General features: G+C 37.7%; 1 protein-coding gene across 1 annotated transcript in view; it reads right to left on the bottom strand.

The window, feature by feature from the left end:
* The window catches only part of LOC117395011 (RNA polymerase II subunit A C-terminal domain phosphatase-like), a 160,912-nt gene that overhangs the window by 54,660 nt on the left and 89,424 nt on the right, over positions 1 to 16,828 (bottom strand). The window contains exon 12 of the mRNA XM_059012754.1: positions 2,308 to 2,483. Within this exon, the coding sequence (XP_058868737.1) occupies positions 2,308 to 2,483 (176 nt within the window). The remainder of the gene's footprint in view (positions 1 to 2,307; positions 2,484 to 16,828) is intronic.

Genomic DNA, 16,828 nt, shown 5'->3' with positions numbered 1-16,828 from the left:
GCTGTACCTGTGCATTAGCAACAAGTATCCACTGAATCTGTTCTTTGCTGCAGGATTCACTTGTTATATTACCAGCAGGTTGGAATTACCTTTGTCAAGGCAAAAAGACATCATCCAGCCAAAGACCTTTGAGTAGACACGCCCTCCAGCAAGCAACCATGTGAGAGTCTTTCTCCAAAACCACAGGCTGGGCTTTTAATCACTACTCAGCACTTTCAGTCCAGGAACTCTACTTGCCTCCCACTCAAGGACAATGAGTAGTATATTGTAGAAAGCCTAACTAAAACTGATGAACTGGTGGAGAATGAAGCTGTTTATCATTATTTTTCCTTTTTATATACATTTAATAAACATTTAACCACAAACCTTGACATACAATTATTTTTAATTAAAAACAATTCAAATTCACAAGACCTATTTGGATTTTTCGTCACACACAGCTTAAGGTTCACTTGTGGTAAAAAAATAAAAGTACAAGTAAAATTAAAATGATGGATAATGTAGGTGTAGTTCTAACACTGTACAAAGATGATTTTTTTTTTTTTTTTTTAAATTACATTATTTCCGATAGTGCGATTAATACTAAAAACATTTAGTTTCAGTGACTCTTATTCAATGCTTGGGTCCAATGAATTTCCATGTTCCGTGATTCAGAAGCCAATCACTCAAATCGCTCTTAAGGACATGAATCTCAGTTTGTTTGCAGTCATATTATGATCACCTGAAACTCACTTATAATGAAGCATTCCTTTACCTTTGCTGCATCCTGTGTTGTTTGAATCAAAGCAGTATGTTTTTTTTGTTGTTTTTTTTTAAACATAACCCTAATTGTTTTGATCTTTTTATTCACAAGTTATGAGTCATAAATCGCCTTTTACTCAGGAGCGTTCGCACAGAGAGAGAACATCTCTCTTTAAAACACCGGAGAGTATCGAGATCATGCTCCCCTACAACAATGTTTTAGGTGTCCACAATAAGTCACTCATATTAATCAACCAGAGCATTGTTGAAGGAGGGAGCAGGATCTGGATACCCTAAAGTGTTTATAAGAAAACATTTTCTCCTGGCAAACTGTCCCAAGTAAAAGTTGAAAAAGGGATTCCCAAGGTGATCTGGTAAATTAATAATTTCACAAAGAGCTACACCTCTCTTCAGTAGGGACTTGACCAGCAACATTAAAACTACACAATCTAGAGACGATTTCTAAATTATAATTTTTGTATAAAAAAAAATAGCGAGTGGTTTTACAGACGTTTACCGTATATAAATGTATTTCAGTCGAACTCATTTTTTTGGGAATTCGACATTTAACAAGCTTTACCGAATAATATCGAAAAGTAGCAAGCCTGCTCACATTCAATACCTTAGGACATATTTCATACTACGATTTGCTTTTGGGAGATTGTATTTATACTATAATAATTTTTACCACCCACAAAAGTAAACTTTGATCCACATTTTAATTAGGATGAGAATATTTTAAATAGCAAAATTTCAAAAAGACTTTTCAAAACACCGGGTATGAAGAATATGCTCCTCTACACCCAGCTCACCTGTCGAAAGGGATGAGCTCCGTACTGCATACTCTGAACTGCCTTGTAAAAAGTAATAGATCACAGTATGGTTAAATAAGTTCAGGTTGCTACAGTATTACTGTTGTTATCTTATTTGTATAAATTGTAAAGATTTGTTGCATAAACAATATATTTAATAAAAAACCATGACATACAGTATTGTTCATTTGTGAAATTCTGGGAATCCAAAAGTCTAAGGTTTTAAATAAGAACATAAGAAAGGTTACAAACGAAAGGAGGCCATTTGGCCCATCTTGCTCGTTTGGTTGTTAGAATCTCATCAAGCAGCTTCTTGAAGGATCCCAGGGTGTCAGCTTCAACGACATTACTGGGGAGTTGGTTCCAGATTCCCACAATTCTCTGTGTAAATGACTTAAACGTAAATGTGTTCTGTGTTTGTAGGTGACTTAGAAAAAAACAGGTTTGAGACTTTACTGACCAAGAAAAACACCATCACATTTTTAAAATTGTTATAGGGGGCGGAACTTTCAACATCTTTTAACTTCTCAGTAATATATTCTGTATTAAACATGATATTTTTTATATTGTCTTGATATAAAATATAACATTTTGTTATATTTTAAAATTGCTGCAGGGCAAAAAAACAAACAAAAAACAAACAAAATAAAATGATTTGCAGACTAGTTTAGTGTTGGTGTATGAGAGCTTTCAGGATGCTTTACCTAGCAGAGATACTGAACTATATATGACCTGGGAAGAAGCAGTGACTTACCTGGGGGTGCTGTCTGTTGAGTTCCCCACCTTGCTCGATGACGTTGTAGGCTTTTCCTCTACTGTTATCACGAGGGTTTCAGGATTTTGTCCCTCTGGTAGATTCTTTCCTGCTTCCTCCTCTTCCATCTTTTCTTCACTTTCATTATCACTCTCTTCCCCCAAGATGTCATCCACCTACCAAAGGTTAAAACAAATTTAGGGTACAGTCAGCAAATATGTCTGGTCACTACAAAACAACATGCAAAAACAATTGTGACAACCATTGACAAACTGTATGCTGCATATTTACTTTCCCTCCTAATGAAGGCCTACTGGGCAGCAGTGTGGAGTAGTGGTTCGGGCTGTGGACTCTTGACCGGAGGGTCGTGGGTTCAATCCCTGGTGGGGGACACTGCTGCTATACCCTTGAGCAAGGTACTTTACCAAGATTGCTCCAGTAAAAACCCAACTGTATAAATGGGTAATTGTATGTAAACATAATGTGATATCTTGTAACAATTCTAAGTCGCCCTGGATAAGGGCATCTGCTAAGAAATAAATAATAATAATAATAATAATAATAATACTAATAATAATAATAATAATAATAATAATAATAATACTGAGCTAATTCAACCTTTTAAACACCATGGCCAGGATCACTTATATTGTTTTATACATTAGGTAGAACCAGCTACCGGAGAACTTCAGGACTGCCTTCTGTCGTCTCCTCAAGACTGCACTAGATCTCTTGAGCTACCCCTCCTACTATGCACTGGACTTGCCTGACCTAAGCACTATGTTAATGGATCCTCAGCTAATGCACTATCCTTGTGCTATTGCATTACTAATATGTAATTGTAAATGCAACTTGTTTCAATCCTTACTTGTTGCATCCTAGTTCATATTGTGTTAATAGTATTATTTGCACTTACTGTATACTGTATTTAAATATTATTAGAAAACGATTCAGTATCATCAACCAATCAGCTTCCAGCTATAGTGGGCATTAATACACAGTACATGCCCGCTGGAACATTGCTGCATCACCTGTGAGTCTAACAAGTACTGGCTTTTTGTTTTTAACTTTCTGTAGTTTTAAGAGCAGAAGATGAAGATCTGGATACGTCCAGTGACTGCTGTGAATAGTGCAGCTGGCGATGAGGGAAAGACCTTGTGAATGCCTGGAGAGACAGCTGACAGGAGGAAAGAGACCCCATTGGGGCTGTCAGGGGTTAGCTATCCTAGCTGGCAGTATACAGGCTTCTAAGAAATTAAACAGAAAAATCCCCCTAGAGCAGGGGTGTCAAACCCCAGTCCTCGAGGGCCGCAGGGTCTTCTGGTTTTCATTCCAACTTAAGCTCTCAATTAACATAATTGATCTAGTAATTTGTTGAATTTGACATATTTCATATTTTTCAAGGTCTTTTACAGTTGATGGTTTTAAAAATGCACTTGATTCAAGGTACACTACCTTTGAAACATTTTGAGGCCTGAAGAGAAGTATTAAATGTGTCCAGTTAATCAAATAATTAGACCAATTAAGTAATTGAGAGCTCGGGTGGAACGAAACGCCAGGAGACACTGCGGCCCTCCAGGAACTGAGTTTGACACCCCTGCCCTAGAGTCTGCGAGAGTGGGGGTGGGGGGGAATAGGACTCAAGGTTTAACAACAGGGTTGACGACTTAGGAAAGGAAACGGATCTGGGAACGGAGAGTACGTTGTAAAGGGCTAGCTCAAGATCTGCAGTTAGTAAAAGACATGGAGCTCCAGGTTTGTGTCTGTGGCTGGAGCAAAGTGACAATGGTTAGGGGCTTGAAGATTCATCAAGGGAGAATGAAATGCTTGAGGGAGAAGGGACAAGGGCCTCGCATTGATCAGTACTTTTTATGAAGTCAGTCAATTCAGTCGAATTAAATCCAGCGAAAGGAAGAAAAACACAGTTTGCAGGATATCAGCACCCCTGTCATAAATGAGAGGAGGACTTGCATAAACACAACTAATGATGAACCTAATGATCCTTGTGAACCCGGTTAGATGAACCAGCGTAAGAGAGAAAAGAACCTCAACAGGCACAAGCCTGGAGTTAAATGGCTAAGAACTTCTGAGAAAACAGCGGGGCCACAGTAAACACGGATCTCCGTTTTGAGTTGGAAAGGTTAGTTGGAACAGTCGAATCTACGCATATGGAAGCGAGAGATTTGGAGTTGAAAAAAGAACGGAGAAAGTACAAACTATTCCTGTAAAGTCTAGACAGCAGCAGGAGATTGAGCACTTAGAGAAAGGAGGCAGATGAGGAAGCAATGGAGGAGAGCAGAACCAAGTCAGAAGGAGGCACTCAAATCATTAAAAAGGGTCATAAAAGATAAGCTTGCAACACTGCGTAGAGCTGAGCGCCTAAGGAAACACTGCATAAAGAACAGAGCGTGCGAGAACTAACTTTTATAAAGACCCATTCAAATTTGCAAAGAAGTTTTTCACCAGTGAGAAAAATGGCACACCAAAAAGCAACCAGTCCAAGCTGGAGAGATATCTCCAGGAAATGCACACAGGAAATACATGTAAGAGCCTATGTTGATTGCTTCAGACGTTCCACATATCAATCCACCAGAATACCAAATGGAGGACTGCACACCTAAGTGGAAAGAAGTAGAGCAAACTGTGAAAAAGGCAAGGGCATCATCATCTCCTGGGCCTAATAGAGTTCCGTACAGAGTGTACAAGAGTGCCCCTGATGTTCTGCGAATCCTGTGGAAATTGATGAAAGTAGCATGGGAAAAACAGTATGGTGCCGAGCAGATGAGGTCTTTATACCCAAAGAAAAAGATTCTATGAGTATGTCAGTTTCGTCCTACTTCCCTGTTAAATGTGGAAGGCAAGATTTTCTTCACCATTGTTGCTCAGAGATTGTCAGCTTACCTATTGAAGAACTGCTTCGTTGACACTTCAGTACAGAAAGCCGGTATTCCAGGTTTGCCAGGATGCTTAGAGCACATCAGTGTGATCTGGCAGCAAATTCAAACAGCTAAAAAGGAGAGGAAGGAGCTCCATGTGACATTCCTTGATTTAGGTAATGCACATGATTCAGTACCACATGAGCTTCTTTGGGCAGCATTTGACTTTTTTCAGTGTACTGAGGACAATAACAAAGTTAGTGAAAGCCTACTTTGGAGATTTGCAATTTTGTTTTTCAGCTTCAGAATTCACCACTACATGGCAATGTCTAGAACTGGCTTTTACCATGTCAATGGAAGTAATTATTAAGGCGTCAAAATGGGTAGTGGGAGAAGAACGCTTGCCTTCTGGAATGCAACTGCCAACAATTCGAGCATACATGGATGACATGACAATCAGGACTACAACAGTAACCTGCACTAATCGGTTATTTGGCAAACTAATCAATAACACTGAATGGGCACGAATGCAATTCAAGCCCACTAATTCAAGGAGCCTCTATATAATTAAAGGTAAAAGTAGTGGATAAGAGGTTCTACATTAATGGTAAGGCAATACCAACAGTGTCTGAGAAGTCTTGGGAGATGGTATGATGGGGAGCTAAAGGACACAGTTTGTGTGGGAGAAGTGAGACAACAAGCAGTGGAAGGGTTGAAGAGCACAGGCAGCAGCGCTTTACTGGGCAAACTAAAACTCTGGTGCTTCTAGTTTGGTCTACTGTCAAGACTTCTGTGGCACCTCACTGTGTATGAGGTTCCCTTGACAACAGTAGAGAAGCTGGAAGCGTTAATCAGTTCATACGTCAGGAAATGGTTAGGAGTTCCATGCTGCCTCAGCAGAGTGGGACTGTATGGTAAAGGGATACTGCAGCTGCCAGGCTCAGCTCTAACCAAGGAGTTTAAGTGCGCCAAGGTTCAATTGGAAAATTAAATGACAAAACGTGTGGGGGAGGCAGCACCTGTGTTGAAAACTGGAAGAAAGTGGGTGGCAAAGGAAGCTGTGGAAGATGCTAATGCTGCCCTTCGTATCAGTGATATCATGAGGCAAGTACAACATGGAAGAGGAGGCCTTGGTCTCAGTTCAGCTCCTCCTACATGGCACAAAGCAGCCCCAGCTCAAAGTAGGAAGTTGGTAGTCAACAAGGTGCAAAAGCAGGAGGAGAGGATGAAGTGCGAAAATTTCCCAGGCCAAGCAGGGAGAATGGATGAGATAGGAGAGTGTCACTGCGATTAATTGACAGCCCTAGTATTTATTATTTTTGTAGTAGGTTTTATTTTTGAATGGGAAAAGGGTAAAAAGTCAACGTGAATAGATTAACCATTTCCACAGTTTTTCCGGTGTTTATTGGCTATCCACCGATTTTTTTTTTTTGGATTGGGGGTGTTTTATCGGGTTTTATTGGTTAAACCCGAAAATCAGAAGCCGTATGTGTACTGTACTCAATACGCACTTTTGCAACAGCCTTGACTTGAAGGTGAGTTGAATTTTTCAAATCTTACTTTCATTACAAAAAAAACAACAAAAAAAATTGTTTTTTTATATTTGGGCGAATATGGGTATATATATATATATATATATATATATATATATATATATATATATATATATATATATTTTTTTTTTAAAATCTCACAAACCTGTAGGCCAGACATACAGGTCGAGAACTGTTTCCCTTTTGAAACGTCACACGTGACTTGGTACAAAAAGGTCGTGTTTTTGGTAGGCATGGTCCGTGATCCACATTTGTAACATTTTAGTGGCATATAAAATGTGTGTGTGTGGTTTTTTTTTTTAAATAGTTAACAATCTTAATAAAACACTGCTGCATCAATTTCCATGATAAAAAAACCCTGCAAGATACACTTTAAAAGATATAAAATAATGTACCAGATCTGAAGCAAGTGCAAAACATGCCCCAATATTTAAAGTAAAAAATATACATATTGTAAAAATAGCAAGAAATGACTTGGTTGCAGTAGCAGCAGTTACATTATTGTTTTAAGTTATTTTATTGTGGGCAAACTTTGCCCTGTAACTCAATGGATCATATTTAGAAGCAAGCACAATGGCAAAGACACAAGTTCTTGGAGGACAGCAAGGTTTGCTTGGTTTCTTAGAGCTTCTAAATTGTAAGCATGAATAAATAAATAAATTTAATTGCCTTTCTATGTTCGGCAGTTAGTCCTTCAATTTGCCGCCCACTTTTTAAAAAAAGTTAGGTTCCTACGATTGAGACACAACACTGTTGGACTATTGCTTCTGACATTAATTAAAACACTGAATCGTTGTACAGCTTTTAGAATGAAAAACTCGCCTATAGGTACCAAAACTGTTATTATACAGTTAAATAAACTGTTAATGCAAAAACTTTATTTTTACACTTGGTTACTAGTTATCAATATTGAAAATTATGTCAAATGCCTTAAATTAGGTCTTTGAAATGGTCAAAATGGTCCTTGAAGTTCCTTGAAATTTGTATCAGAAAAACTGCATGAACCCTGTATTTACGATATCTGATTGAGTTAAGCAGAGATGGTATATACGATTTTTGTGGCTGAGGTTTTATAAAATTTATATTCTGTGAATTGGGCATACATGTGTAAGGTTTGATGAGTAACATTTCAAAAACTATGTTTGTTAACTAGCCTCATGTGTGATTTATCAGGTTGATCCATTTGGTAAAATGACAAGTTGTTTTTCTACAAAGTCAAGTTCAAATTTGCTTCTGAATGTGGTCCAAAATAACTTAGAATGCATCCGAGAGCATATACAACCCCAGAGCTTCTAGGGGCCGCTGGAAGATTGGTTTTGCCCAGGAGTTTCAGTCAAAATGATCATTGGCTACTTTCACCCATGAAGGTCATCTCAAATGTCTCTCGTTTAATTGGGACAGCCGCTTATTCAAGATATTTCTTTCAAGGCGTCCTGATAAAAGGCCGTATTGTTAGGGAACCTGTTGACCTTTTCATTGTAGTAGTTTACTGTTTTACCGTGTGGTGAAGTTGGGGTTATGGTGAGTATAGTAACTATAGGTTCATAAATGAATGTTACATTGCGAAACAAATCCCTTTTGTTTAACCCAATGGTACCAAAGGTAACAATTTATTAAAAAGGTGATCTTTTTAAAAAATATACTTCCTATATATATATATATATATATATATATATATATATATATATATATATATATATATATATATATATATATATATATAGGATATATATATATATATATATATATATATATATATATATATATATATATATATATATATATATATATATATATATATATTGTAACAGAATAGCACTCCTGGCCAAGGCTTATCTGAAACATTTACATGTATTTTTCATGCCTGACCATTCTTTAGCCTGTCCCAGGTTTAAAAGATACACAATTTGTCATGCCAAATCGAAACCCGTTACTGCTTCTCAACTAACAACCCTATAATCCAATTTATAGGCTATTTAGAGAATGCTGTGTCACTACAGAGGAGGCAGACAGTGCCTAGCAACCTAATAAATCTAATTAGTAACCCTTATAATAAGGCCTTCCTGGCAGTAAACATGCCATATCTTTTCAGTGAAGCCCTCAATAAGGTCCTTAATTATACTGTAATTATACAAAGAGAATACTACAACAATAATAAAAAAAACAAAACAAAAAAAACAACTTCTTGTGCTTAGAAACCGAGACACAAGACAGAGTGCTGAACCCAAAACAAAGCTTGGAAATACCGATAGAGATTTCACAAACACTCTACACACAATCTACTATACAACACTTATTCAGAGCTAACATTTTAACTTCCAAGACAAATACAGGAAATGAATTTAGGTAAACTGCCCATATGAATTTATAATGGTCTTATTCAGACCCACCACTGTAAGCCTACAATTGTCAAGAACCCTATATTGAAAAATAACCACTGAACAAGACACTTTCAAATTTAGTACAACCACTCCCTTGTTTTATCGGGGTCGTCAGGGTCCAATATAAATCCTCTACGCAACCCACTTTTTCTCATTTTTTGTATAAAAAGCAGCACACCATTTTAATTCATACTGCGAAGGGTAATTGCTTCTCATCAACTTAAGTCTCCAATTAATTTCATGAGTCTTCCTCTCCTTTCTCAAATGCACAAACCCGCTGCATTGAAAGAATCCCATTCCCAACAAAGGAGGCTTGTTGCTAGGGAGCTGACGTCATTGTCCTGTGACTTTTGCTAGTGCACTGCTGCCACAAGTGAACACCTTGTTGGCTAAAATAAAAACCGCTTCAGGAAGTAGGTATTTAATGTGCTTTGTGTTATTGTGCAATAGCTGTGTATATGATAACAGTATGATATTAATGCTTTGTTTTTATTTGTTTTGTATATTTTTGTTTGTGATGTGCAGTACGAAATAAAACAAACAGTAATTCTAAGTGCAATTACCTATGTATATTGCAGTTAAGGCATACGCAGTTAGACAGTAAAAATGGGAAGCCAACACCAGGACCACGATATATCCGAATCCGCAGTATAGCGAGGGGCGATAGAACAAGGGGTGGGTGTAGTTTGTTTCCCCTACTTAATGTAGAGGTACTCAAATGCTGGTAAAATAGCTATTTGCAAGTTTCAAACTATTTCACAGGTAGAGTGCCATTTCATTTTGCCAAAGGAGTCTCATTGACACTGAAAATATTAAGTCTGTAAGTTGAAGCAGTAGCAGAGACAGATTTCCCCCAAAAATACATATTTGAACATCATTGCTTCTGCAAAACTGCTTGTTATGCACATTTTTTTCCTAACAAAGGTAACAGCATGCATCAGTTCAGAGGGGGGTCACAGACTGGTTTAAACATCACAATGGGGTCATGTGGCAATGTGCTCCGCCCCTGTGTGCATTTATATGTTGTATGTTGCGTATGGTGTGTTAAATGTTGGTGTATAGTCATTGGTACACGGGATATAAACGGGTCTGTGTTTCACGTGTATTTAAAAATGTAGATTTGTATTTAGGCACGAGGATGGCACAAATCACTTCACGTGCATTTAAAGTATGTAATATGTGAGCACGGGGTTGCACGTAATTCATTCACGTGCTGGGATTCAAGTGAATGATTAATTAGTAATTGAATCCCAGCACAACAGTATATATAGACACATTTTTCATTCACTCGGGGTTGTGTGTTCAGGGCGAAGGAACGGGAGAGAGCGAGGAGATAAATTAATAGTGAAACAATTGCTACGTGGTACATGTTTGTTTAGTGTTTGTCCTTGTGTGTCAGTGTCTGTTCGTTTTGTTTACCTGTTTATTTAGGCCGCAAGTGCCGTGTCCTGTGTTTTTGTTTCAAACCTTTTATTTTTTGTTCTGTCTGTTAATCATTAAATACTGAGCGCGATCACGCGCTCAGCTTCACCAAAACCCCAAGTCTCTGTGTATTACTTCCTGTTTCTGGTCTGACGTCACCCACTGCAGCCGTCTTTGTGACAGGTCATCATAAGCAACCCAAACATTAGGTGTAAAGAAACACAATTAATAGCTTGATGGCAATTTCCATTAAGAAATACACAACATGCAATCAGTTACATTAATTCAGTAAAACTCTCAAGCAACTCATTATCTGTAAAAATATACAGTATTCATGCAGTATCCCCTTTTGTATTTTTATTTTTTTTTTCGGGTTGATAGGTTGGCAGACAATAGTGGATTTTGACGGTTCTTGGAATGACTTTTGCATTTTTCTTTTGAAAAGTTTACAATTTCATTGCTTGGCTATATTTAAAGACAAGAATCTCCCTGTGGCACAGATAGTGATTTTTGTTGGGTCTGGATTATATTTACTAAGCAGCAGCTAGCAGAATCCACCGAGCCACAAATTAAACCTGATTTCTAAATAAACAATAAAAGAAAAACACGCCAAATTACGGCTGTATTAAGGTACACAGCATCAGTGTCACTGGGCGGTGTGTTAGCAGGTTTTGGAGCAAGTTCACAGATTTACTGCATGCCCTTGCTACAATGGATTTACATTGTTACACTGTTGGTTTCAAGGGGAAAAAAGGTTATATATTTATAACAAAGGTTACCTCTACAAGTTCAGGACAGAGTTGCCCTGAAGTAAAGTGAGTAGGTAGCACCAAGTTCCAGAGGATTAAAATTGAAATTACACACACACACACACACACACACACACACACACACATATATTGTGAAAGGAAAAAGAATAGAACTTGTACAATGAAAAATGAAGCATTTCCAAATACTTTGAAAAGACAATGTAAGGCTACTGTAATCTCTATGGCTATAAAGGAGGCCTTGAGTAAACAGCGTTGATGTAAATGACATTACTAGGCAAACTAGGAACCAGAGACATTTTATGTCTATAGCTGCTCGTCGCACTGGACTTAAGGACTTTGATGTACAACTTAAATGCAACTAAAAAGATACGTAGAATTATTTTTGCTTAATGCTTTCATCAGTATACCAGTGCTGTACCTTTATGTTTTGTGACAGATCACCCCTAAAATCCATGCCACTCCCCAATTTGAAGGAAATACTTTTTCACTTCACGCACACAAAATTGTTCTAGAATAAACGGATTATCTCAAGCACAGTAATTGCTCTGTCATATTCTACGGAAACATGCTTTATAAAATAATTTCAAAAGAAAACACACCTAGCATTATAGGTATACTAAAAAACAGAAGTTGGCCAAACGGCCCTTTTACTTACAATTTAATGGTCATTATATGAGATTAGTGTTTCTTCAAAGTTTTTGTTTACTTCCATATTTTTTTGTTTAATGGTTTGTTCCCAGAATAAGCCAATCCCATTTCTTCTGAACTCTGTATAACAGTTATATAGTCAGTGTTGTTTTTCATTTCTATGACACTGGGTGCTTTCAAATATCTTTTCATGTCTATTCATTTGGATTTATGTCAAGGTGTTAGTCTGGTCATAGAGAAAAGATACACATTTTATTTTAAATCTGTCTCTTTGAGTTGGCAGTTGTTACGAAGCTGATAGAAATATATATTACATTTCTTTTTTTCTGACCAAATGGTTTCAAATTGTTTTTAAAACACTCATGTCATCAATCACAATTTTCCTTGGTGGAATGGCACCATCATGCATCACAAACTGATCTGATCTTGCTGCTTCACCGCTTCTATAATTGAGGGCATTGTTCTCCTTGTTCAGCATCCTCAGATCTGAAATCTGAAGCGCCAGTGAACTAAAGAACACACTCCTTATTATCTGACCTAATAGTCACAAAATATTCTCTCAGCATAATAAATAAGGAATGTCAGTAACATACAGACATTTAAACTAAACCCAGCATTACAGGTCTCTAACAGGAAACAATAAGACACCATGTACTACAGTACATTACACTACATTACGCATTAGAATTGAATCTCAAGAAATGTGTATGGATCGTCAGAACTAGACCACAGTAGCAACGACAAATGGGAGCTTTTCTGAACAAAGTGTGGCAATGAAAGGGTTCATTTTTACTGTACAATAGTGGTAATGGAACTTAAATCATAAAATCAAAAGAATAAAATTGCATACAAAAAATGTAAACACTAACTCAAAAGCTAAATAAACTTTGTACAGCAGAAACTTAAAGTCAAATTACCAATATGGCAGTCATATTAGGTCAGACGTTGGTCCATTTAGCATGCAGGGTTTATAGAAATATGAAGTCACTGCCTCAAATGATTTCAGAGGTAAAAAGATAAGTGGTTCAAAGACAGAAAAAAATAATGTTTTGACAACATTTATTTATTTATTTTTAAACTAACTCCTACACAGCCACTGCACTTGAAGAATGCATGATTCAGTTCCACACTGCTACTGCATAAAAATAAAAACAAAATGGCAATGTCTTTTTGAACCAGGGAAGAAAAAAAAAAAACAGTGTTTCTGGAAGTCAAACTTAAAACTGACAGCTATGGTATTTTACTCAGGGCTACTCCCCAATAGTTGTAAAGCCACTAGTTGGGGAAATATTTATTAACAACATTCCTGTTATAACTTCCCTTCAGGAAATAAGTCTACTAAACTACAAACCAATAACAGGTCTGCTACCTTGTCTTTAATATATAACCCCCAAGTTACAGTATAAACAAAACTATCAGCACTGTTTCAGGTTACATATCTGTGCTGAACATTTACAGCACTGGTTGTACTCAATGTGCTTTGGGAGATATTTTATAACTAAATATGTACTTTAACTTGTTATGTCATTGTCTTTTTACAAGAGTGAAGACAAGACATAAGCTGAAATATGCCTACTTGACATTGAGCTGTGAGGGATGAGCATTGAAGGATAAGATTCTTCTATTAAATAGTGAGTTATCATGTTATTGGATTCAAGGCATAAGGGCGTCTGCTAAGAAATAAATAATAATAATAATAATAATAATAATAATAATAATAATAATAATAATAATAATAATGTCACAAACACATTTAGAATCAATTTGATTTGAAAACCATGTAATGGTGTCAAAGGACATAGAGATCACCTAACAGCAGATGTTCCCTGGGTTATGTAGCAAATTGCCTCCGCCAAGCAAGGTCTTGTATTATGAGGAAAAAAAATAAAAAAAATAAAAATAGAAGTTGGACATAACAACTGAAATATAAGCAGCATCATGGTAAAGTATCTTACCATGACCAACATTCAGTTTGTACATGTAAAAATGCAACTGTGACACACAGTATATCTCACATGATTGTGATACTTTTGAGGTTCTCCAGGTATATTTAAAAATACAGGTACTGTATGAACAGTGTACTGTTTAATGCCCAAAGGTCAAGGTAAAAGATCTTGGATTCATTTTTGTAATATCTGAGCTGCTCTGGCACAGTGCTCCTGAATACTGGTTGCAATCATTACGCTGTGTCAACGTGGTCCTATATGTTCAACTTGTTTTAGGGGCCCCCAATTTCAGATTGCACGCTTCATGTCACTTCTAAAGCTTCTTTGACTTCATGCTCTTCAGAAAAAAACAGAAGGTTGCTGGGTCAAGCAGAGTACCAAATTCTTAAGCAGAGTCAGCATTTACTTCTTCCACACTGCATGTGCATGCATTCGTTCAGTAAATCAATGTACTTCATCTTCAGAGACAGAAATTCTCTTTCTGCTTTATCACTGTAGCTCACCTGCTCAGTTTGAGATTTTTTTTATTTTCCTTTGGCCACCTTGATATTAGTTTCACCTACAGATGCTCCATTTCTACATTCTGACAAGTAATGGTCATCTACTTCCTTTAAGGCCTCTAACCCTGACACCCGTGCCTCCACCACTGGCATAATCTCTCCTTTTGGAAGTGTTTGCACAACATAACTACTTTGTCATGCATATCCAGAGTAAAGGAAGTGACTAATGCAACGTTAAAAAGTCACAAAAGTATATTTCGGGACTGAGCCACTGGGTTTCCATCAGCAGATAACTGAGACAGGGTAAGCAGAATGTTCAGTTTCATTTCACCCAGAATATCCTGAACTTCCTGTAACTTTTTGTACCCAACACAAGACCTGGAGAAATTGTCATACAGTGTGGAGAAATACCATCTGAACTTACTCATAACGCGTTTGTGTGCTAAGCAATGGAAATGCACAAGAAAAAGCGCCTTTTTTTTTTTTTTTTTTTAATTTAGTTGTTGCCAATTAGTTTTTATTATTTTCTCCCCCATTTGAAATGCCCAATTATTTTTAGGCTCAGCTCACCACTACTACCCCTGCGCTGACTCGGGAGGGGCGAAGATGAACACACGCTGTCCTCCGAAGCATGTGCCGTCAGCCGCCCCGCTTCTTTACACTCTGCAGACTCAGAGCTACAGCATCGGAGGACAACGCAGCTCTGGGCAGCTTACAGGCAAGCCCGTAGGCGCCCGGCCAGACTACAGGGGTCGCTGGTGCGCGGTGAGCCGAGGACACCCTGGCCGACCTAACCCTCCCTCCCCCCGGACGATGCTCGGCCAATTGAGCGCCGCCCCCTGGGAGCTCCCGTCCACGGTCGGCTGTGGAATAGCCTGGACTCGAACCGGCGACGTCCAGGCTATAGAGTGCATCCTGCACTCTAGCGAGTGCTTTTACTGGGTGCGCCACTCGGGAGCCCCAGAACTGCCTTTTAAGCTTAACTCCATCATTTTCTCTGCCCTTCATCACACTTGCACCATCTGAGTCTAAACTCACCATGTAGTGTAAGTCTACCCCTACTGATTTTAATTTGTTGACTAATTCTTCCACAATTGTGTTGGTCTTGCCATCTGACATTCTAATGTTTGCTAAAAACCTTGTTACAGATTCTTGACATGACAGTGCAAGTAAACAACCACATTTATCTGCACTGCCAAATCTGTAGTCTCATCCACAATTACAGCAAACACACGACTGTGCTTTAACTCTTTCAGTAAGTTTCCATTAATAAGACTCACTAAGCTGCACTGAATATCACTTATTGCATCCCACCTCAAGTTCTGAAAACTAGACAGTTATTATTTGTGACATGAAACCGGTCATTCTCGAGTGAACCAGCAGAAGCTTCTGGCGGTCGCAGAGAAACTAAACACTTGCTTTCTGTACTACCGTTAAAGCGACATGGGTCCTATCTGTTTTTCCACAGTAAAACAAATCCTTAATATTTTTTTGGGGGTGTAAATGGCTGTTTTTCAGTCAGGAATTACAACGGTACTCCCCTTACCTGGAGCACTTACCTCATTAACCTTTTGCATGTAAAAAGCTAAACATATCAGTTTTACCTAAATGGAGATGTCAAAATCTATTCATAGCTGCAGTTACAGTGCTGGAATGTCAGGAGATTAAATACTGCATGTTTAACGTTCATAATGATTTATCAGACCATATTTTACTTAAAAAACCTGTTCACTCCCCTTCTTTTTTACATGATGTTATCCTATACACCAACAACATAATAATTAAACAAATGAATTCTGCACAGATACAATTACCAAGCCCATTGGATTATTTCCAGTTTTCCCCCTTTAAATCCAGATGATTATTTTCAATGTTGTTATTTTCCCCAGCTGATGCATGAACAGTGTGAAAGGAAACCAGAATATCAGTGGCATCTTAATTAAAAAGCTTAGGCAGACACTGTTTCTCTGCTCCTGGAATCTGATTAACAGTATAGTTTTAAATGATAGCCTTTGTACTTGAGTTTTAACAGGATTTGTCGCAGCTAATGCACTGCAGGGATTATAAAGCTGCCTTTTTGCAGAGGTGTTTTTCTGTTGGTCTGGTGTCTCCCGAGATATCCTCTCCAGGAGGACTCTCACAGTTTATGCAGCTTATATAGTGGATGAGGACTGGGGGCATTAAAGTAGAACTGGAGCTTTAGTTATCAAACAGATGTTTGGTACCTAATGAGGAACTATACAATTCTACACTGAAATGATCATAGACAGTATATCATCCAGATGACAAGACAGTTAAAAATAAGAAATGCTACCTTCCATCTCTTCCTTCAGAAATAACTTTCTAAAAGATTACAAAGATTTGTCCTTTTCCTGAGATTTTTGTGAATGCCATCCTTATGTAAAGCTATCCCTGCTGTCAATCT

The sequence above is a fragment of the Acipenser ruthenus genome, chromosome 3 (genome assembly GCF_902713425.1).
Source record: "Acipenser ruthenus chromosome 3, fAciRut3.2 maternal haplotype, whole genome shotgun sequence".
NCBI classification, from domain to species: Eukaryota; Metazoa; Chordata; class Actinopteri; order Acipenseriformes; family Acipenseridae; genus Acipenser; species Acipenser ruthenus.
This window is presented reverse-complemented; position numbering and strand designations above follow the sequence as displayed.